General features: G+C 42.0%; 1 protein-coding gene across 1 annotated transcript; it reads right to left on the reverse strand.

Moving 5' to 3' along the window:
• Positions 1-200: 200 nt before the first annotated feature.
• On the reverse strand, positions 201-22,766 carry LOC146968570 (cleavage and polyadenylation specificity factor subunit 3-like). The gene is made up of 15 exons (XM_085759273.1): positions 22,753-22,766; positions 21,870-22,047; positions 16,056-16,145; positions 15,744-15,894; positions 13,927-14,102; positions 12,684-12,842; positions 10,689-10,835; positions 9,511-9,663; positions 9,296-9,404; positions 7,327-7,425; positions 5,792-5,886; positions 5,146-5,233; positions 4,980-5,046; positions 4,685-4,781; positions 201-389 (listed from the first exon to the last, which is right to left on the reverse strand). Exons 1-15 carry the CDS (start codon positions 22,764-22,766, stop codon positions 243-245), a joined length of 1,770 nt encoding a protein of 589 aa, XP_085615399.1. The 3' UTR covers positions 201-242.
• Between the last annotated feature and the right edge of the window lie 61 nt (positions 22,767-22,827).

The following is a 22,827-nucleotide window of genomic DNA, read 5'->3' on the forward strand; positions in this document are numbered from 1 at the left end:
ACAAATCAAGTACAAAAACAATCAATCAATAAAGGTATTGGTGGTCCGTCTCCTGAAGCCGATTCCTTTGGAACCAAGTTTCCAACGAAGAAGCTGGAAAAACTCAAAAGTCCTCGAGTCAAAGAAATGAACGAACGAACGAACATCTGCATCGGTCCGTTATCGACCGATTATTGCCGATCGATCGATACTACGAGGACTGAAGAGAGTGTGACAGAGAAACGTCAGTTCATCGTCCACCGCTACATCACCGACGGCAACGCGCTGCTGCTGCTGATGACATCACAGAGGGGGCGTGGCGTGAAGGCGGGGCTTAGGGCGTCGTAGAGACGGTGGACGGCCACTTCCACCATCTCCCTCAGAGAGTCGTCGTCCGCGCAGGTCACGGCCTGAGGGTCAGAGGTCAGAGGTCATCATGGTGTTATCAGCTGATTATTGAGTATTGATTTATACCCAGGGTTCCTACACATTTGAAATTTCCAAATTCCATACTTTTTCCAGACCCTAATTTCCAGACTTCTCAGTAAAAAATTTAAATAATTTGTGATATTTGAGTAAATAGTTGTGCATTATATAAACAAATCATGCAATTAATCATTTGTTTTCATTATTCTGAATGTGTAGGGGAGAGCGGGGTAAGTAGTGCCAATTTTTACTTAAATTGCCTTTAAAGCAAGGGGATTATAATAATGCCCCCAACTAATATTTAAGCAATATATCACTCCAGGCCGTGGTATATGCTCATTATACCACGGCTAAGGGGCGTTGTTCGGCCCGACGCGAAGCGGAGGGACGACAACCCCCTTAGAGTGGTATAATGAGCATATACCACGGCCTGGGGCCTCATTTATCATTGTGGATACACCTTTTTTTACGCCATTTTCCCCTCGTTTTTTGCGTACGCACTTTTCTCCGCCAAATTTGGGATCTATCAAGCCAAAACCTGACGGGGAAAAGTGCGGACATTTACACCCATTTTGACCCTGGCGTACGCCTTTTTTGAGGAACAGGAGGAATTGGCGACACCGTTGCTGAGTCAGAGAACTGCAGTGTGAGAGGGAGAGAGGAGCGGAGTACATTTAGAAGAGCACAGTAGGATTTTTTGAAGTAATTGTGGTAGTGGTTGACAGTTGATGCTGGCAATCCAACCCGCTCTATAATAACACTAGGCTTTATGTTAATTGATAAACAGAGCGGATTGTGGATTTTGCTTTTTTGATTAGGCTATGTGTGACGTCTGACAAGGATCAAACCATCCAAGTTTAAAAACACATCGGCAGCAGCGCACACTGATCTGCAGCTACTGAGACTGTTGTTATTCTGTCACCTGAGTTAACGAGGTGCACGTGTGTTTGGAGCTGACGAGAGAATAAAGAGCGAGACAACCGGCCCTGAGGAGGAACTGTGAAGGACTCAGCTGTAGCCTAATGGAAAATGACCTAAACCGAGTCCAGTAGAGCTGTAACTGTGTGGAAAAGCATGCAAAATAATGGTAATTATCGTCCTGCTTCCTACATTGTTTTAACATCTAGGTAAAAAAAAAAAAAAAAAGATTTTCTGGGATAAACGGGCAGATAAGATTCTTCTTCTTTCTGCTCCCTTTTGTTGAGATTTGGGAGGTTTTTGTTTTTATTGTATCTTATTAAAATGCAAGATCATTTTTCTGACTGAGTTATTGCCCGTGTATCTGCTTTCGGAGAAGCGGAGAAGTTCCGCTTCTTTCCCCCGTCCTCCGCCCGTTGTCTCCGTTGTCACTTTGTTGTCACAAAAGTTGCTGCGCCACAGAGAGCACATGGCTAATTACATATGCACGTGCTGACCATATATAGTTGTATATAGGCGTTCCGGGGGCGGAGTAAGAGGTGTGTTCACGTGTGCACCATTCTTGAGTCCTGTGTGATCTATTGCGGAGAGTTGTGCGTACGCACAGTTTGATTGATCTGAAAAAGGTGTAAATATTTAGGGTGTACGCCATTTTCGTCTTTTCGCCGTACGCAAATATTTAGTAGCAGTTTTACACCCTCTTTGATAAATGAGGCCCCTGGAGTGATATATTGCTTTTATAAAACGGTTACAAATAAAGGCAATATAAAAGAGGGATACGCAATCAATTTCATGTAGTTTTATTCAACCAGAAATATATTATCCAATAAAATAGCCTCACTGTGAAAAAAATAGTCCCACCTCTCCAGACGTTAGCTCCAAATTAGCTCTGCATCTCGTCTTTTCCTCCGCTTTTTTTCAGGTGAAAGTCACTGCTCAATCCACTCTACCGTTGTTAACCGTCCCCGCAGGTGAAAGTTCACCTCAAACATGTGAATTCAACTACTTTAGTCCGTTTTTTAACATCGTAAAAACATCAGCTGTGTTTGGCTACGGACTGCAACAGTCCGTTGTCATGGATACATGACAACAACTTCCATTCATACCAGTCATACGTGCCTGACGCGGAGTGATAGCCTACGCTGTGATAAGGTTTTAGAATAGTAGCCGTGGTATATGCTCAATATACCACGGTTAACAACCAATCAGATTGCGGGATTTCACCTTTCCGTTTTATAAATGTACATATAGTTTAGGATGTTGTGCATCCCTGGGAACAATCACTTTGAATCTTAAATCAACTGTTTCAGAAATATAGCTTTAGAAAAAAAAAAAAAAATCTGGCACAACTTGCCCCCGGTGCGGGGTAAGTTGTGCCATTGGAGAGAATTCACTGGGGTAAATTGTGCCATTGATAATTGAAGTAAAACAGATAATTTTAATCTCACAAATGTTAATGCTATATAAAAGCAAGACATTCAATACAAAATTAAAGCCAGAAGCGGCGATGATCGGGCCCTCGCTTGTCCCCATGTAGTCGTGGAGGCCTGAGCCACGCTGGGGGCTGTGGCACAAAGAAACGCCATGTTTTGTTCATCCACCAGACTACGAGCACAACCAGACTGGGCAGGTGTGTTCAGGGGCGGTCCCTCATCACACATGTTAAGTTTCAAGCGAATCCGTGCCCACTGCCATGTTTCTCCTATACACAGACAGCACTGCCACTGGCACAACTTAACCCAGGCCCCATGGCACAAATTACCCCACTCTCCCCTATGCCATTATGTTACCAAATTATTTCCAGGAGATTGTAGCTATAGGTAGCACATACAAAAATAATTAACCCAGATAACTTCAGATCAGACCAAACCCAGATAAGTATTAAGTATTAAGCCAGATCATTTCCATACAATAATTTCCATTTTCCATACTTTTCCAGACCTGGAAATGTATAAAATCAAATTCCATACTTTCCCATACTTTCCATACTTGCGTAGGAACCCTGTAAATACCATTATGATGAACCAGACGTTAAAGGGATAGTTCAACATTTTGGCAAATTCTCCTATCACCATAATTCCCTTGGTCGACCAATAGTCGTCATTAGTCGACTAATCATGTCACGACTTCCTGTATCTGGCCATTCAAATTAAAAGCCCTATAGCCTTTCATATACAGTTCAGTCATATTGATTTTGACTATTTTAACAAGACACGGCTCCAAATGTTTGTTTTTTTTCCTGCGAACAATCGACCATTGAAATTTTGGTTGGCTAATGATTTTTTTGGTCAACCATAGAGCACTGGAAAAGAGAGTAACGACACGCATTGGTCCAATGGAAGCGCCTCCTGATGGAGGAATATGGGTTTTGCAAAAGCGCCCAAGAACTGACATCTCTGCATTGTTGGTGAATGAGCAAGTGTGGTATTTTCAATAATTTAAGGACATTTATAGATCACTCACGTTAATAGCATCATTGAGGACCCTTTACAGTTAAACATTAACACATAGGCTAGTAAAAATAAAAAAAAATAGTTGTCTACATTAATGTTTCAATCTACATTTTGTAATAAAGGCAAGGCAAGGCAAGGCAAGGCAAGGCAAGGCAAGGCAAGGCAAGGCAAGGCAAGGCAAGGCAAGGCAAGGCAATTTTATTTGTATAGCCCGTTTTTACAAACAGTTTGTCTCAAAGGGCTTTACATGGCATCGTAACAACATCCTCTGTCCTTAGACCCTCACATCAACTGAGGAAAAACTCCATGGAAAACCCTTTTAACAGGGAAAAATCAGAGAAACCTCAGGTTGAGCAACAGAGGAGGGATCCCTCACCCAGGATGGACAAATAAACAAATTACAAGTGTAATTTGATATGACCAAGACACCTAAAAACAAAAACACGGCCGTTTTCATCAATCTACAAGCAAGTGGGCAACACACATAGCTACATTGGAGTGAATGAGTTTTCTGGGCGCTTTTGCAATACCCATATCCTGCCACTCGGGGCGCAAAACCCTTACCACGGGAGTCAATGGTGGTGTCGTTAATCTCTTTTCCAGTGCTCTAGTCAACCAGTGCTTGGTCGACTATTTGGGGGCAGCCCTATTAAATTCTGTGCAAAAAGATGTTGAAACAGTTTTCAATAAAGTAGTGAATTTAAAAGTACATGGGTTCTGTTTTGTTTTTGTTTTTTTAATCGTGGTATCGAATTAGTATCGAGAATCGTGGAAATTCACAGGTATTGGTATCGACTACTGAAATTCTGGTATCGTGACAACCCTATACTGTAGGCGAATTTGCCAAAATATTGAACTATCCCTTTAATGTTCGTGTATAGAATAGATGTCAGGGACGCTGGACTCACTCTGGTCTCTGGGTCGATGCACGCCGTGACTCCGTCCACCGTCACACTCAGGCTTTTACTGTCTTTGAAATTCACGCAGTCGTCCCCGAACATGTCGCTGAAACAGAAAAAAAACATTTTACCAGGTGAAAACAGAAAATATTTAATCTTTATCTTCATTTAAAAGTTTTATTCTCTTATATTTGGATCAATTAGGTTTAATTTTAACTTAAAAAGTGTCAGATTCTACAGTTTTGTCCGATATTTTAACCATTAAAACCATTTTCGAGGTGTAGCTACAGGCGTTCAGACTCACTGCAGCATCAGCTCCAGTCGCTCGACGAACAGCTCCATGTCGAACGTTTCCTTCCTGCCCTCGTGGACTGAAACAAACAAACAAAAAAAACAAACAAACAAGCGTCAGTAAAGTTTCTGTTCATCAGTGAAATTAAAATAAATTCCCTCGTGATGCGTTCACTGACATTTCTGGGCGGTGGGGTTGGACTGGACCTCCAGGATCACCGTGGTGACGGCGTCTGCGTACATGTCGTTGAGCGGGTTGGCGACCCACTGAGACGAGAACATTTTCATTATTAATAATTTTATTTCAGTTATTTATTGATTTATAAATTTTATTGCTGCATCAATTAGTTTATCGAGTTTTTTACTTCAATTGTCTGTTGTTTTTACATTCTTCTCTGTTTTATTTGTGTTGAGATTTTTGTAGTGTTTGAAAAAGTGTGATAAAAATAAAAAATTGTCATAATTATTGTATATAGTATCTGTATAATGAATGTATTAACATGTAATAACTGGCTAATAATGTATCTGTAACCAGGTCTGAGTGAGATCTGTGTCTAAAAACATAAATAAAATTATAAAATATACAAAATAGTTTGAAATAAACATGTAGAACAAATACTGAGCTTTAATAAAACCTGACTGCAGCTACATAACCATGTCATAAACTGTATATTTAATGTTTCTAAACTGGTTTAAATAAAAACAGACGTGTTCGTGTGCTCAGAGTTAATAAAGTTTTGATAAACAGGTGAGTTTTAGCCACTTCAGGCGACATGTGGTGGATGATGAGTGTAAAAAGTGTCGTGTTGCGTTCGAGTGTCCGACCTCCAGTACGACCATCCCGGCCTCGTGAACCAGCGTGATGCTCTTAAAGATCTTCACCGTGATTTTCTCCGTCCCCTCGACCTGCTCCACGTCGCCTGAAACACACACACACACACACACACACACACACACACACACACACACACACACACACACACACACACACACACACACACACACACACACACACACACACACACACACACACAGAGGAAACAGGAAGTTACAGCTTCTACTGCAGCATAGATATATATATACTGACTAGATGCCGCGTTCCTAGGCAACTCTATTGAGTGGAATGCGTTAACGCGGCGGCCATCTTGGTCAGGGGGAAGCCGTGTCTACTTCCTGCACTAGTCAACAGAGGCAGACGTCTATCAACCATTAAAATCGCCATAACTCACTGAATATTCAACCGATTTTCAAGCCGTTTGGTTTATTATAAATGTCAGACATATGTTTATGATACAACAACAACAAAAAATCTTTATAATTTTTTTTTTATGTATTAAACATACACTTTGTTGTGATATTTACCCCAAAATCGTATATTGCTATAATGTTTGGGATATTGACATTTGCCTTAGACATATGATAAGCTCGTGACAATCAGTTTAATAATGAAGCATGTAATCAACTTTTCTATAATTGGTGTAATTACTGTGTTTTGCTCTTACAGCCCAGAGAATGACATAGCCTACACATGACAGGGGAAGTAGCAGTTACACACAGGGACTGAGTGTACTGGTTGTTTGATAAACAATTGGGATATCTGGTCTTCGTACCTAGTGTAACTGTGATAGTCAGCTGACACAGGGGAAGGCTGACAAATGCAGGGGGTTGCGTGTCTTGTCCTTTTCTCTTTCTCTTGTCCCTTGTTTAATAGGAGCTATCAACAGCTGATCAGCGCCAAGCATGAGATTGGGGTCAGACACGAGGTCATGGCGTACGGACTCCAGCCAATGAGGATGCACATTACATCAATTACATCATATCTTGCATTTGTGTAATCAGTAACTATAAAACCGGACAGGGACAGTAGACAGCATCAGACTTCGTGAACTGATGCTGCTGCGGCATGTTGGTCAGGGAAACTTAGTCTGGTCCGGAGCTCTGTACACAATCTCTTTTCCTAGTTGATTCTTTTATAAATAAATATCTAAAATGTTGTAACTGAACGTCTCCTGCGTACTTCATCAAACGAACACGCGAGTTCAAGGACTGGAACTCTTCAACTTACATACTCAGACACACACCCACATGCATAAACACACTGAACTTAGTTCTACAAGGGTCTGACCGGTCTGACTGCTGGTCAGACGTATATTATGTCTATGGTCAGAACCCCGGACCAAGATGGCGGCCGTGTTGACGTACGCTGAGAAGCAGAACGCGGCATCTAGTCAGTATATATACTGTATATCTATGCTACTGCAGGAGGAGGAGGAGGAGGAGGAGGAGGAGGAAGGAGGAAGAGGAAGAGGAGGAAGAGGAGGAGGAGGAGTTAGAGGACGAAGGGGGCGGAGCCAACTCACCCGCGAGGCTGCGCAGCTGCGTGACGAGCAGAGAGATCGGTCCAGTGAACGGGATCGCCTGAGTCTGTTTCACCGTTCCCATGGCGAGGTCGGTGTAGTCTGAGGAGGAGGAGGAGGAGGAGGAGAGGAAGAGGAGGAGGAAGAAGAGGAGGAGGAGAGGAAGAGGGGGAGGAGGAGGAGGAGGAGGAGGAGGAAGAGGAAAATGTGGAAGAAGAGGAGAAAGAGGAGTCTGTTAGTCACTCCATCATTTATGTCTCTACTATCTTCACGTCTTCATGTTCATGTCTTTCTCTTTCTTTATTTTTTTGTCACTTCTCTCTCTTCTTTGCTTCTGTAGCCTTTTGTCTTTCTTTCTATTTCTTCTCTCTTTCTGTCCGTCTTTTTTCTTCCTACTATCTTTTTCTTGTTTTGCCTTTTTTGTTTGTTTGTTTCTCTTTATTTCTTTGTTTCTTTCCTTTTGATTATTTCTTCCTTGATCTTCCTTTCTTTCTACCTTCATTGTCTTTATTATTATTTTGATTATTTTTTTCTTCTTTTCATTGTCTTTCTTTCCTCCTCTTTCTCTCTTTTTCTTTATTTCCTTCCCTCTCTTTTTCTTAAGTATTTCTAAGTATTTCTTCTTTCCTTTTTCTTCCTACTATCTTTTTCTTTCTTTGCCCTTTTTGTTTCTTTTCTTTCTCTCTATTTTCTTTCCTTTTGATTATTTCTTTCTTGATCTTCCTTTTTTCCTGTTTCTTTTCTTTCTCTCTTTCTTTATCTTCCCTCTTTCTTTTTTCTTCGTTTCTTTCCTTCTGATTATTATTTTCTTGGTCTTCCTTTCTTGCATTTTCTTTCAATCTTTCATTAGTTGGGTTTCCATCCACCTTTTCTTATGCGCATTTTGTGAAAATGCGCATAAATACTTGAATGGAAACGCCAGAAATTCGAATAAAGGCAGTAAATGCGCATAAAAGTTTACACGCTTGGAGGGGGTGGATTTGTCAGCGTATCGAATAAAGGAAATGCGAGTTTTTGTGATGGAAACAGATTATGCGAATTGAGGCAGAGTTTGTGGGTGAAGCTGCTGGACTTCACCCAGCGACGCCCCGGTGTCCCAGCTCTCCTCTCTGCACCGCAACACAAACGCGCTCCGTAACCCATAATCTTTTGTTTATGACGGTTAAGACGACACAAACACACGCCGTAACATCGTTATGTAACTTATTGATTTTTCACCGGCTTCGTATGTAAACAGATGCACATGGAGGAGAGGAGCATAACCAAAACAGCGGAAAAGCGAGCGGACTGTCACAGTTCCTACTGTCTTTCTGTGTAAATATCTCATGTTACAACATGAAAACCTAAAGTGCGGCCTATATATGTATTTTCTTTTAAAATGTAGCTGGTGCGGATTATACAGGTGCGTCTATAGTCCGGAAAGTACGTAAATTGTCCATGATGTTGAGTGTCAGCTGAGTGTCAACTGTTGGATACATTCACGCTCTCTTATGACGTAATCTCACGGTGCACTCCTCCTAATCGCAAAACACTAATGAATGGAAACGGGCATAAATTCGCTTTGCTTTTTGCGCATTTTCACAAAATCCGCTTTTAAATTCGATACGACTTGGATGGAAACCCAGCTATTGTCTTTCTTTCCACCTCTTTCTCTCTTTTTCTTTCTTTCCTTCACTCTTTCTTTCTTTCCTTCACTCTTTCTTTCTTTCCTTCCTTACTTCTTTCTTTCTTTCTTTCTTTCTTTCTTTCTTTCTTTCTTTCTTTCTTTCTTTCTTTCTTTCTTTCTATCAACCAACCAACCAACCAATCAGTCCAGATGTTGAGGTTTACTTTCTGTGACAGAAGCAGCTTGAAACATTTGATGACGGATCAAAAACATTAAACATTCATCAATTATAATAAGTGTTTGACAATACACACACACACACACACACACACAGTCTCACACACACACACACACACGCAGACTGACTGGAGAGGTCGGACGGCGTCAGGATGTGGTAACTGAAGTTTCTCTTCACCAGGATCCCGGAGACTCTCTGACCCTGAGAGCACTTCTCATCCGCCAGCACGCCCATCACCTGCAGCACAGCACAGCGGAGCAAAGCAAAGCATGCTGGGAGTTAACAACACGGCCCACACCAATACAACAACACAACAACAACACACACACAGACACACACACACCTTGGCCAGTTTCTCTCCTCTGAAGTTCAGCGTCACGGCTTCAGTGTTTCGCGGGTTGTGGACTTCGATGTGAACCTCGTCGTTGTCTTCGTACTCTCGGATCAGAGCCGCCTTCAGCCGGGCCATCTCGTTCTGCTCGCCGTGCACCAGGATCTGCACACGCACACACACACACACACACACACACACACACACACACACACACAAACTGCATTAAGGTGGGACACTACAGGTGAATAGGGTAGAAATTTAAACTAACAGATATCACCATGAAACTTCCCAAGTTTATCACTCACATTAAGACAAATATTTTTTGTATTACAAGTTTTGTCAAGTTTTATGTTTAAATATGTAAATGAGGCAATATCTGATGAAATATGCGCTAATTTGCATACATTTCCAGAACAGAAATCTGAACAACAGATAAAGCTACTTTCAAAATTCTTGTTTTATTTTGTTGACATATTAGAGTCAGAAGTTTTTACAGAGGAGGATTTTGGATATCTCTTTTTATCACTCTGTAAATGAGAAAATACTGTCACCAGCCCTAAAAATTCAAATGTCGCCATGTTTTTAGGAGTAAAATGTTGTATAAATCAGGCTGTGGATGATATATCAACAATTCCCTCTGTAAAAACCTTCAGAATATAGACAGGAATAAAACTGGAAGGTTTGGTGTCTGTAGGTGCTGCTGAAGTGGAGATTTCGGGTCCAGAGTCTGAGGAAAAACTCATTTTGAGAAAACGGCCTTTAAAGATTTGTACTGTAAAATTCCATAGATCATTAATGTGAATCGCACTTTTACGATTGACTGCGGATACGGAGGAAATGACAATTTTTGGATCCACATAATTGTTCAGGAGAGAGAGGGAGCTTTACAGTGATACCTGACATAACTTTTGGTGAATTTAGGAGAAATCTACTGATGAAAGAGACAAAATGAAGTAAAATAAAAAACCTTAATGTGGATTTTCTACCATTTCTTTCCACTTTTCTGAGAGAAAAATATCCCAAAATCTCAAAATTGATCAGTGCATGAAAAAACTGTGTTTTTGCCTGTTAGTGTGTCGCAATAAACCCAAAGGATCCAGGAACATCGCTTTGTGGATTTAATTAAATAGTGTGGATTTAAATAGTGTGTGTCTGTGTGTGTGTGTGTCTGTGTGTGTTGTTTTTACCACGTGCGGCGGTTTGAGCGCCCGGATGAACTCGCTGGTCTGCTGGTAGTCGGTGTGAGCGGAGAAGGAGATGTAGTCGACCGACATCTTGAGAGGAAGCTTCTGTCCCGACATGGTGGCGATCTCATCAGGCTCCGTCATGATGTGCTGCAACACACACACACACACACACACACACACACACATTACACACAGTACATTAAATAACCTGTGTGAAAAGTTTCATCATTTAAAATAATATAAAAATATTATTAAAAGTTCATTAAACCCCAGCGGCACTTGAACGCAACACGACTAGGGATGGGTATTGATAAGAATTTAGCGATTCCGATTCCATTATCGATATTGCTTATCGATTCGATTCCTTATCGATTCTCTTATCGATTCTCATTGGGTGAGGGAATAAAAGAGAAATGGGTTTGTTTGCATTAATGCAGTGGTTCCCAACCTTTTTTGGCTCATGACCCCTTTTGACATCACAAATTTCTGGCGACCCTCATTCAAGATGAGCAAGCTCAGATATTTGTATATGCTGCATTTTATTTTATCTTGATTTATTCAAGAAAGTGAATGTATAAAGAATATAGTTGTTTAAGATTGTGAAAAATAATTAGTTAAAAAAAAAAAATTAATCAATTACTAGACATTTAAGGCGATCCCATTTGAATTCCAGGCGACCCCACATGGGGTCCCAACCCCAAGGTTGAAAACACTGCATTAATGGCTCTGACATTAAAAAAGTAGACAGGACCGACCTGCCTGGACAGGTTAACACTAGACCACTGTGGCTGTGGGGCAGCTGTGCTCACAGGAGGAATTTAACAATGTTTCCATTTCATGGTTTTTATGCATCTGTATCTTCTCACTAGTTATTGTTTTCATAACGTTCGTTTTTATGCGGAGTGAGCGAGTGAGCGAGCGAAAGAGAGAGCGCGCAAGAGAAAAGACACACGGCGCAGCTACCGTTTCACGTGGCTACGAGCAAAACCTGAAACGAGGTGGTTGGAAATGAAGAGAGAAAAACAGAAAGAATAGACATGTAGCCTGTTCAGGAGACGTTGACCTGTCCTCACGGCGTGAGGGAGGGAGGACCGGAGGGAGGCTCTGGCTCACAGGTTAGTGATGAAGAAACGTCACTGTCAGCTGCATCTGTCAGCAGCTCCGCTCCACGCAGACACGCCACTAACTTTATTTTGGGAGAACAAACGGTGACACGTGGATATAAACACTAAGCACCCTCATTTATAATGAAGATTGATTTTAACGGAACGTTACGTAACGTCATTAATCAATTAATGCGCGAGTTTCTGAACCAAACGGAATCGATAAGGGAATCGTTAAAGCAGACACGCACACGATTCCAGGAATTGATCCAAGTTGGAACCGGTTCCGAAGAGGAACCGGTTTTCGATACCCATCCCTAAACACGACACACTCTTCTGATCGGTCCTACGTCGTTAACACAGGAGTCTGTCACAGATTCAGATTCTTGTTACGTAGCCACATTAAACTCAACATTATCAATAAAACTGACCGGACTGATCCAATACTGGGAATATCTATTGATGCCGATCAATAATATAATTTAAATAAGAGTCTTATTTCTGGTTTTTATTCAGATACACACACTGTAAAAGATTTTGTTTCAGCAATTACACTGTTCTCAGTCAGAGTTATTTGTGTTGCTGTTCTTGCCATCGCAGTTATTATCTCCAAACTATAAGATACCGATTAAAGGAGAAGTTATGAATAAAGAAAGATGCATTTGGGGCAGACAAACTAATTTTACAGCTGTTATTGTCTATTTTTATTTATTGCTGTGATTGTTTATTTGATTTCACTCTCTCACTCTCTGTTGTTCTTAACTTGTCTCCAAAAGTGAGCACAGACCTGACATTTCTAAAACCAGTGGAGGAAACGTTTCACTTCCGGTGATAATAAAAATTTAAAAAAAACTGCAGAAGGGACCCGAGGTGTCGCAGGTTCGATTCCCACCTTGGCGAGCGTCCCCTCCACGCAGTAGCCGGCGATGATGACGCCGTTCCTCTTGTCCGTGCACCAGCTCTCAAACAGCTCCCGGGACAAACCGCTCTGCATCATGCCGGGCGACGCCATCACCACGCTGGGCCCGATGTCGTCGAAGTGGTCCATGCTCTGACACACACACACACACACACACACACACACACACACGTCAGAAAACAAACGACAACGACAATGGAAACAGGCAATAGCATACATAGGGTTGCAAAATATCGGGTATCGGGTAATATCGGAAACTTTCTATGGGAATAAACGGGAATAAATCCAAAATTTACAAAATTGAAGGTTGGCCCTTAATAAGCAATTAGTAATATTTTCCTCAACATTCATGTTTTTGTTGTTCAGTAAAATAGCTGATTGTTCATACAAGAATAAAGTTCTACTCACAAATAAATCTGTGGAAATGTCATGTTTTTTAATTGTATTGTTATTTTGCATGGATGTCTGCTTATGACGAAACAAAATATTTACATTTATGTTTGGATATGATACAGTTTGTTTAAAGCAGTACTAAAGAACTTTCAGTTTTGGTTGAGTTTGGCAGCGCCTGTGGACCAAAGCGGTAGTGTTTTGCCTGAAGGAAGACTCCATTTCCCATGAACACTAGCGTGAAGCCCTGTAAATATCCTGCATTAAAATTAACAGAAGACATCAAAACTAAGTTTCTGTTTCCAGTGGATCATTTCAAAGTGAAAACACAAACATAATCCATTGCTAAAGTGCCGTTTTGCCTGCTCCCTCCTTGTTGTGACTCGCAAAAGTGAAAGTGAAACTTAAGTGAGAGCAGGGTTCCTACCATGCTCCTCAAAGCTGCTTAGTGCCAGAGAAAGAGATACAGACCCCCTCAGGCCATGACAGAGGTGTCATTCAACTCGTTGTAAGTCGATGTATCATCACAAAAGTTATGAAAATATTTTATGAAGGTTGAAAGTTCCTTAGTGTTGGTTTAAATTACCCCAAATTTCCAGTTAATCCCCATAATTTCCCATAATTTCCCATAATTCCCATGGATATTTTCCAATTTGGAATAAAAAACTGGACATTTTCCGCCCCTTTGCAACCCTGAGCATACACAACGTATACACTGACAATACACTGACCAAAACAGACAAAACAGAAAACAAAGGACAGAACAAACCTGACGACACAATAAAACAGGACAGAAAAGTAAAAACAAAAACAAAACAAAACAAACCTTCAGGTTGCTGATGTGCTTGAAGACGAAGGGGTTGTTGATGTTGATGGCCTTGCGGATCTTGTCGTTCATGGCGTTGATGTAGGTCTGGTACACGGCCATGCACTTCCTGGCCAGAGACGAAGCGTAGAAGATCGGGATGTCGTGGAGCTCCGGGTGGTTCTGCCAGTACTCGTCTGGTCCACACACACACAAATAAAGTTAACGAACCTACTGCTATGACTATAGGGATTATGGCAATGGACCAATTTGCCAAAATGTTGAACTATCCCTTTAAGGTAAAAATCTTGCATAGTTCCTCTTTAAAGGTATAGTATGTAGGAATTCCCCCCATCTAGCAGTGCGGTTGCATATCTGAACGTATTCTTGATGTTGCATTCACGTGAAATCGGGCAGACGTCAGACAGACAACAGACGCTGCATGTAACAGGATAAACAAGCGTCTATGTAAACAAGTGGTCCGCCAGCACGAGGCAAAACAATACAGGCGTGACAATATGTTGTCATGGTGATGTCGTATTGTTTACCTGACTCACGTTTTACCGTCTTTCTCTCGTCGAGTAAAATGACATCCGGTAGGTTTGCCGACGGCCGTCTGCCTGACTGCACCTGAATGCAACACCAGTGCGTCCGTCCTTCCTCACACTACACAGTGGCAGGGCCGTTGTATAGGGGAGAAAGGTGATGATAATTCTAGGGGCCCAACGCCCAGTGGGGCCCCATAAAAAACCCCAGTAGTCTAATCTTTGTATGACTGATTTATTCTGTGTAAGACCCTGACTAATACTCATAGTACACTGTAAAAACTCAACATCTTTCCAAGAATATTTGTCTTATTTCTTGTCCAAATGTCTCATTTCTAGTCAAAACTAATCTCTTTCCACTTTAAATAAGACTCATCACCTAAAAATTAACTTGTTTTTAGATAATTTTCACTTGTTTCAAACTAATTTTCACTTGAAATAAGTAGAAAAATCTGCCAGTGAAAGTAAGTTTTTTGTGCTTGTAATAAGGAAGAAAAACTTGTTCCACTATCATATTTTTTCTACTTATTCCAAGTGAAAATATGCTTGAAAGAAGTAAAAAGTGTCTAAAAACAAGCTACTTTTAATATGATGAGTCTTATTTTAAGTATAATGATATTTGTTTTGACTAGAAATTACATTTTGACTAGAAATAAGACAAATATTCTTGGTAAGATACTTGGGTTTTTACAGTGTAATGTTGCATTAGCATCAAAACAAGGTAGGCTACTAGGCTAAATAAAAAATGATAATACATACGTAGTCTAAGAAAAAAAAACTGGAAAAGTTAGGGGGAGGGGCCCACTTTAGTATTCTTTAAGGGGGCCCAGAATTCCTAGCAACGGCCCTGCACAGTGGTGACAGTTTTAACAGGCCGAGCCGACAGCTCCGCTGAGTTTCCGTGGTTACCTACGGTCACGATGCAACATGGCCGCCTCGGTTCGGTGCGTCGCCCACTCATGTATTTGTAACGACTTGTAACAACTCATTCTAAGGTACGAGAAAGCTTTCATTTGTATGCGGGTGTGATTCGACTTCAGTGAAATACGTATTTATGAAAGCAATATTTGATTTTTGCTACTAAAAAGCCAAATAAGTTACACACTGGGGCTTTAACGAGTGTGTATGGTGAATGAAAATGTTTCTGTGTGATCCATAGACAGAAACACGTCCCTTAGTTTAATCTTGTAAATAAAACTTGAAGCCTGAATTCATTTTTCCCTCAGCTGAAGGGAAAGCGCCACTCTTAGGTCGCCGTGCGTCGTCATGGCGTCGTTGTTGCCGTGGTCTCACCGAGGATGAGCAGCAGCTCCTGCGCTCGGCCCAGAGCGAACACGGGGATCAGACATCGACCTTCTCTGTTGACGATGTCGTGGACCGTGTTGCAGAACCGAGCCTCTCGCTCCTCCCGCTTCTCGTGGATGTGAGTCCCGTAGGTCGACTCCTGACACACACACACACACACAACAAACACACACACACACACACACACACAACAAACACACACACACACACACACACACAACAAACACACACAGGTTCAATGTTAAGTGTCTGTGCTCTGTGTTTAAATAAAGTTTGAACGGTTTGAATGCTTCCACTCACGGTGATGAGGATGTCTGGTTTGACGCTGGGGATCTCCGCCGCCATCAAGTGTCTGTCCTCCTGACGGGAGAAGTCTCCTGTGTACAACAACTACACACACACACACACACACACACACACACACAGGGATGCAAACGGGTCAGGACCAAAAAAGAGAGGTATTGTCTGGCGGGGGGGGGGGGGGGCTCACCATTAACAATATCACAGAAAAGTCAATTTCCAGTAGTTCAACCCCAACCAAGTATTGAGTGCATATAGATGGACAGTTTTCAGAAGGCCAACATTTCTATATTAAAAATGCTTTAAAAAAATAAAAACCATTGCAATATTTCAATTTTGGAGATACTGATTTTTAGGTCTTCACTGAATGTTAGTCATAATTATTACTATTAAAATAAACTGAAGAAATAAAGACATGGGATGTTTCATTCAGTGTGTAATGGACATATAGGCCTACATAATGTGTTAGTTTCACTTTAATTGAACACATTCTACATGGCGGAGGCGACGTCTTTCCACTCAGGGCTTCCTGCACCTCTGAAACGGGGCAGAGCTCCATGGAAACACCTGCCTGACACAGCAACGTAGGGAACCGTGCACGTCCGTGGAGCTGTGCGCCGCGGACGTGCACGGGGGGAAAAAACGGCGTCACCGCTTTGGGTAACGTGGGTGCATGTCGCGCGTCTACATTGGAGGACGGCTGTTATCAGTATAATCAGAGACCATGAATGAGTTCGCCTCACGTGATTGTCACTGTCAGCCTGTTAGAAAAACATTTTACTGACCCCAGCTGAGACGCTGAGACCCCCCCCCCTCAAAACAAAAACTCTTCGGATCTGAACGATTCACACAAGTCACCTAATTGACCCTTTGCGTAAGCCCCGCCCCCTTGGTTACTGTTGCTACGCCGGGCAAGCTTTCACTCCCAGCCATGCTCCTGGCAGTATTTGGTATCGATTTCAAAGGAAATATCAGCAAATTTCTGGATAAACTGTTCTGAGATAATAGAGAGAAGAAATCACAAAGATCATTCATAGTTTTCAGTGACGTGACTCGCGCAGGAGGATAAAACATCTGTTCAACGACACGACTGGACAATGTACAGAGCAGCAGTAAGGACCGGTAATTTTACCGTCTATCAACCCACCAAGACTTAGGTCATCTCACTGGTCATGAAACGTTGTCAAACTCTAAGTTTTTGGGCGATTGTGAACCACATACAGTTTTCGCTGCTGTTTTGTTTTCTCCCACCGCTGTATCAGTCAGTGAAAGCAGTCCCTGCCTGGAGGATCCCTCGCCTAAAAGCCCAGGTAAAAGCCCTAAAAGTACAGCTGTCATTTCGGAGGTGAACATATGGTTTTCCCCATATCTACACTTGCTCAAGTCGAAAAAAAAAGTCCGCTCATATCTGAACATCTCTATATTGCTGCTGCCGCCGCCGCCGCCGCCGTAGTAGCAGCAGCAGCAACAACATCCTTCTCTACAAACAAATGTTTTTCGTCCTAGTCTCAAAATGTGTCCACAAAAGCAAACGTAATGACTCACTGCGGAAAGCTTGCCAGGCCTATAGTTACGGTTGCTAACGTAGGATTGGACAATAGCCGTTTGTGGGAGGAGTTGGCGAAGGGTCAATTGGTCATGAAAAAAGCGAGTTTCGCTTTTCGGCACGCTGTTTGCATCCCTGTGTGATGTTCAGGGACAGTCAGGACAGTCTGAGGACTGACAGCTCTGAGGTTGAAGTTTATATTAATGCACCATGACACTGTGGCAGGTCTCTGTACTAGGGATGTGAATCTTTGGGTGGCTCACGATTCGATTCCGACTTTTAGGGTCACGATTCGATTCAAAATCGATTTTCGATTCAACCGATTCTTGATTTTCTTTTTGCGATTTTTAGTTTGCTTTATTAACACCAGACCATGTGAAATCGTTGAATGATGATGATGTCTACAGACTATTATATCAGAAGCCATATTTCCCCCCAAAAAATGCACATCACATGTTTCAGATTTATTCAGCAGCAATATATTCGAACCATTTTAAAGTAAACTGCTACATGAAGCTGATTTTATAGGCTACTCTCTTTTCAAAAGCCTGGACTGAAGGATGTGAATATTTGGGTGTCTCTTCGATTCAAAATCAGTTCTCATGCACATGCACATGGACATGTAGCCTATCTGTAACAAAGGCTGCTAAAAAAAAAAAAAAAAAAAGAGACGGCACTCTGCTCTCAGGCCAGCTCACCTGCAGCCTGTCTGCAGCGCCACAGAGGAGCTGTCAGAGCTGCTGCTGCTGCTGCTGGTCCTCTCTCTTCAGCCTGCTGTTTGGCTGCACTTTGTATGAGTTTAAAAAAGTGAAGATCTAACGTCACCTGAGCACCGATCAGCTGATCCAGAGCGCAGTGGATGTGGCTGCTCACACCGTGTCCTAACTGGATGCGACGCGAACGAGCGTCCGACAATCGCGTCACATCTGACGCTCTCTGTCCACACTGAATCCGTGCGTCTGTTGGACTGGAAGCACATCAGCTGTGCGCTCGCCCGCTCGACAGACTGGAGACGTAACTACCCGGTTAAAAGATGGGTGAATTGTGCCTTTTAAACAGAAAACAAGTTTCTTGAAATATAGAGCCAACAGCAAGTTGTCTCTATAGTGTAGGAACACGAGTTGTAAAAAACATAATGCAGGGTTTTCTGTAACATTATAAGACGGCGCACCGCCCCCCGCCCAAGATGAATGAAGAGGCTATTTAAAAAAAAAAAAAGTCCGCTAGTCTCCTTGAAGCGGCTGTTATGTGTCTCTCTCTGGCGGTGTCAGCTGATGTGCACATCTGCAGCAACCCAAACAAATGCACATGTTACTGTTGACTGGCTCTATTCCAGCCACATGATTGGTTCGACGCGGTGGAAATCTCATTATCATTGGTTATTTGTATTGTCTGCCAAAACATGGATGAATGAAACCTATCGACCACGTCTCATATTTCTATTGAGGAAAAGTTATTTCACAATTTATAGACACAACACCGACAAGCACTGAGAGCCGCATGTTGCAGTGACGTTATATAGGCTATAAAAAAAAAAATCCGCAAATAATAAGCCGACGAAAAGGTGCAACTTGCCACTTAACTTCTTGTCGATGTATTATTTGCGGGGGCTTTCGGGGGATCTGCTGACGGTGGAGGATCTGGGACTGATTCACTGTGGACCACCACCAGTCTGATCAGGTCCATCACAGCACAGCAGCTGCAGCACTGCCCCGCTGTCACATTACTCTCGCGTATCAGCTCAATCTGTTTACATTAAACCGACATCAGGAGAATAATGAGAATTATGATTAAAAATATATTTGTTTCGAATTTTGGCCCCTGGATCATGATTTTTCGCATTCTTGGTTAAAAAAAAAAAATCCTCTAAAAAAAAAGACAGTTGGGATGCATAATGTGTCTCATAACAGTATACTGTGCGTCACGCTAGGGGTCGGTGGTGTTTTATTCTAGGGGTCGGTGGCGGCTGTGAGACAGCAGCGGCTCCACGGTGAGGGGGGGGGGGGGGGGCAGCTTCTGCTCACCTGACTCTGTGCAGCTTCTTCATTAAATCCAAACAGTCCGACACAGCGACGCACTGCTCCTTTGACTCTAAAGTCTCTGTAGCTCATCAGCCCGGAACTCGCCGACATGGATCAGAAGCGACGGCGGCGTTTGGCCTCAGTGTCTCGGACTTCCAGAGCAGCTACAGAGCAGCGTTGTGACCTCAACCATGGTCGATGAGAGCAGAAATGTTGTTGTAGGCCTGTGCATATTCTCATTTGTCCAGGTCATAGTATTTCAAAGGAGGTTAAATCGAAAGCAACTGGACTTCTACTGAGTCTCCAGACCAGTTAGTTGGACCAGTCCCAGCCTGGTCAGATGCTACATGAACTGATGAAGCCTCTTGGATGAGAGGTGAAACGTCTTCCTAGACAAATAACTAAGTCCAGTTGAACCTGCTTTGAAAAAAAAAAAAAGTTGTTGGCGGGCTCGTGAATTTTTTTTTGACACGAGTCAAAAAGAGCGTCAAACCGCGTATCTCGCGTTTGGTCGCGCGTCACAACTCGAGCGAAAAAAAAGCGTTCCTCGTGTTTGGTGGGAAGCCCCTTGTGGGTCTTCCCACCAAACACGATGAAATAGACGAAGACGCGAAGGTCCCGTCGCCCAAAACAAATCGGGTGTATTGCGTCGCAAAAAAAAAAAGTCGCGTCTACCGCGTCGCGCGCCTAATCGCGTCTCGCGCCTAATCGCGTCTCGCGCCTAATCGCGTCTTTGCGTCACGGCCTTTTACACCGCGGACGTAACGAATAAACGGTGACGGTGTGAACGAACAACATAGAACAGGACCAGACGTGGCGTTGTTTCCTCTTTTCACCGACAGCTCCACTCTCCCTTACTTACACTAACTACTGTTATTGTTGAGGCCAGAGAATTGTGGGATTTGTAGTTTTTGACCAATCGCAGGTTGTGCTCTTTCTTTTTGTGATTTTCCTGGTTCACACATGTATTTTTTTTTAGGGGCAAATGCGAGTGAAATGCTCGTCCATGGTGGGCATAAGAAAATTTAAGACCTGTCTAAAATTATTTAAGACTTGAACACAATAATTCAACAAATTTAAGACATTTTAAGGCCTAAAATTTAGATTTTCAAATTTTAGACTTTTTAAGACCCCGTGGATACCCTGTTATTTCATATAAAAGTTTAAGTGCATGCATATTTTATGATGCTGTGTATTTCAGGTGTAGGTTAATATACACACACCTCAGGAGGCCTGTTGACTGGTTAAAACAAGGTAATCAGTAGATGGGAATTAACTTCAGATTTAGTCACGGATCACCTTCAAACTCTCCTTGTCATGATATTTGAATTAATTATACATCAACACCAGCATATATAGGATTAACACAACATACAAATGAATAAAATGATCTAAAAGTATACATTTGTTTATTATTAATTGGATTATTCAACAAAATGTTAAAATTATAAAACCATCCTTCAACTTAAAGCCCGAGGCGACGTCTTTAAACAGTTTATTTTGCTCATCAAATGAAGAGAAATTGACTCTGGAGCCTGAAGTCTGTGATTATTGATTAGGATTTTCAATCAATCACTTTTTAATCAAAACACAGCTGCGTTTTAATCTTCACTGTTTCTGCTCCAACTAAGATAAATAAATCATAATAACATCTGTTCTTTGTCGCAGCAGAGAGAGTGAATCACTGCGATTCATATGTTTATAATTTACATAATGTGATATTATGTGATAATGAAGTTTAGGTGAAGAGGTGCATTCTGGGAAATATTTTTTGTGAGTTGATGAAATTACTTATCAATATGCGCTTCCATTTAGACATGATGACGATAAAATGCAGGACAACACGGTGTTAAAAACAGTTTCTTTTTTTAAAAGGATTTGTATTTCCATGCTTTTATTTTGAAGGGATGCTGCATGTTTTAGAAGCCTTACTTCTGATTTCCTGTTTGTCAGACTCAGTTTATTGATCTGGTCACATCGATTATTGATTGAAATGTTTAATTTTTCTAATTTATTTACTTTACTGTACATACTTTCTTTTCTTTGTCTTGTTTATTTGATGTTTGTTTATTTTATTTCATGCTCTTATATCTTATGTTTTGTATTTATTTATATTTACAAGTTTACTATTTGCCTTATTGGTTTGTACATCGATTTATTTGCAAAATAAAGTAAAAAAGCAAAAAACAAAACACCAACAGAGGGTTGAACAGCTGAGTCATGTGAGTGGCGGTGAGCGTCCGTTACCTTGACGCCGGCGATCTCGATCATGAACATGGCGGCGCCCAGCACGTGTCCGGCGTGGTAACACCAGAACTTGATGCCGGCCACTTCCTTCACCTCGTGGAAGTTGATGGTCTCGATCTTCTCCATGCTGTCCTCCAGGTCCGTCTCCGTGTAGAGCATGTCGTCTGCCGAGATGTTACTGTCACACACACACACACACATTGGATAACTTCATCTCCATCCCGGCCTTCAAAGACGCCATCTCACACCTTTTTACAGATTCTTGCAGCTGCTTCCCTACTATTTAACTACTCAACTATCTAACTCTTTTCTTCAGTTTCTGCTTGTTGAACGCCCATACCTACCGCCGTTGGCCAGGACACTTTCTGTGACACACTGCTCGCTAATGAATCCTGTAATATCTGTAACAGACATTTACTCTCTTTTATGCTTGTAATAATCTTGTCTTCTATGCTTGAATATCCTTGTTATTAACTTTTATGCCTTGTTTTCTGCTGAATGTTTGTATTGTTGTGTATATTTGCTATTGTCTTTTAACCTATCTTTTCTCCCTCACAGCCCCCCCCCATCAAGAAGCTTATGCCTCTTGTCAGGCCATCATTGTAAATAAGAACATGTTAATTGATTTCGCCTGGTTAAATAAAGGTTAAATAAATAAAAAAACACGCGCACACACACACACACACACACACACACACACAGCATCAACACACACACACACACACACAGCATCAACACACAGCTCCGTCACAGCTCCACCTGAGCGACAGGCAGCATCACTCCCTCTCTCTTTGTCAGCTGTAAAGTGACTGAGTGTGAGAGTCTGTGAGGGTCCAGATACTATAAACATGAATGGAACAGCACCTACCCCCTTTCATGTTACCTTGACAACAACATGTTGACTGATAATTTACAGTTTACTTTCAGAAGCACAAGGTGTGTGAGGGACAGACTCACA

This window comes from Trachurus japonicus, chromosome 18 (genome assembly GCF_045865225.1).
Source record: "Trachurus japonicus isolate A0001 chromosome 18, Traja_1.0".
NCBI lineage: Eukaryota > Metazoa > Chordata > Actinopteri > Carangiformes > Carangidae > Trachurus > Trachurus japonicus.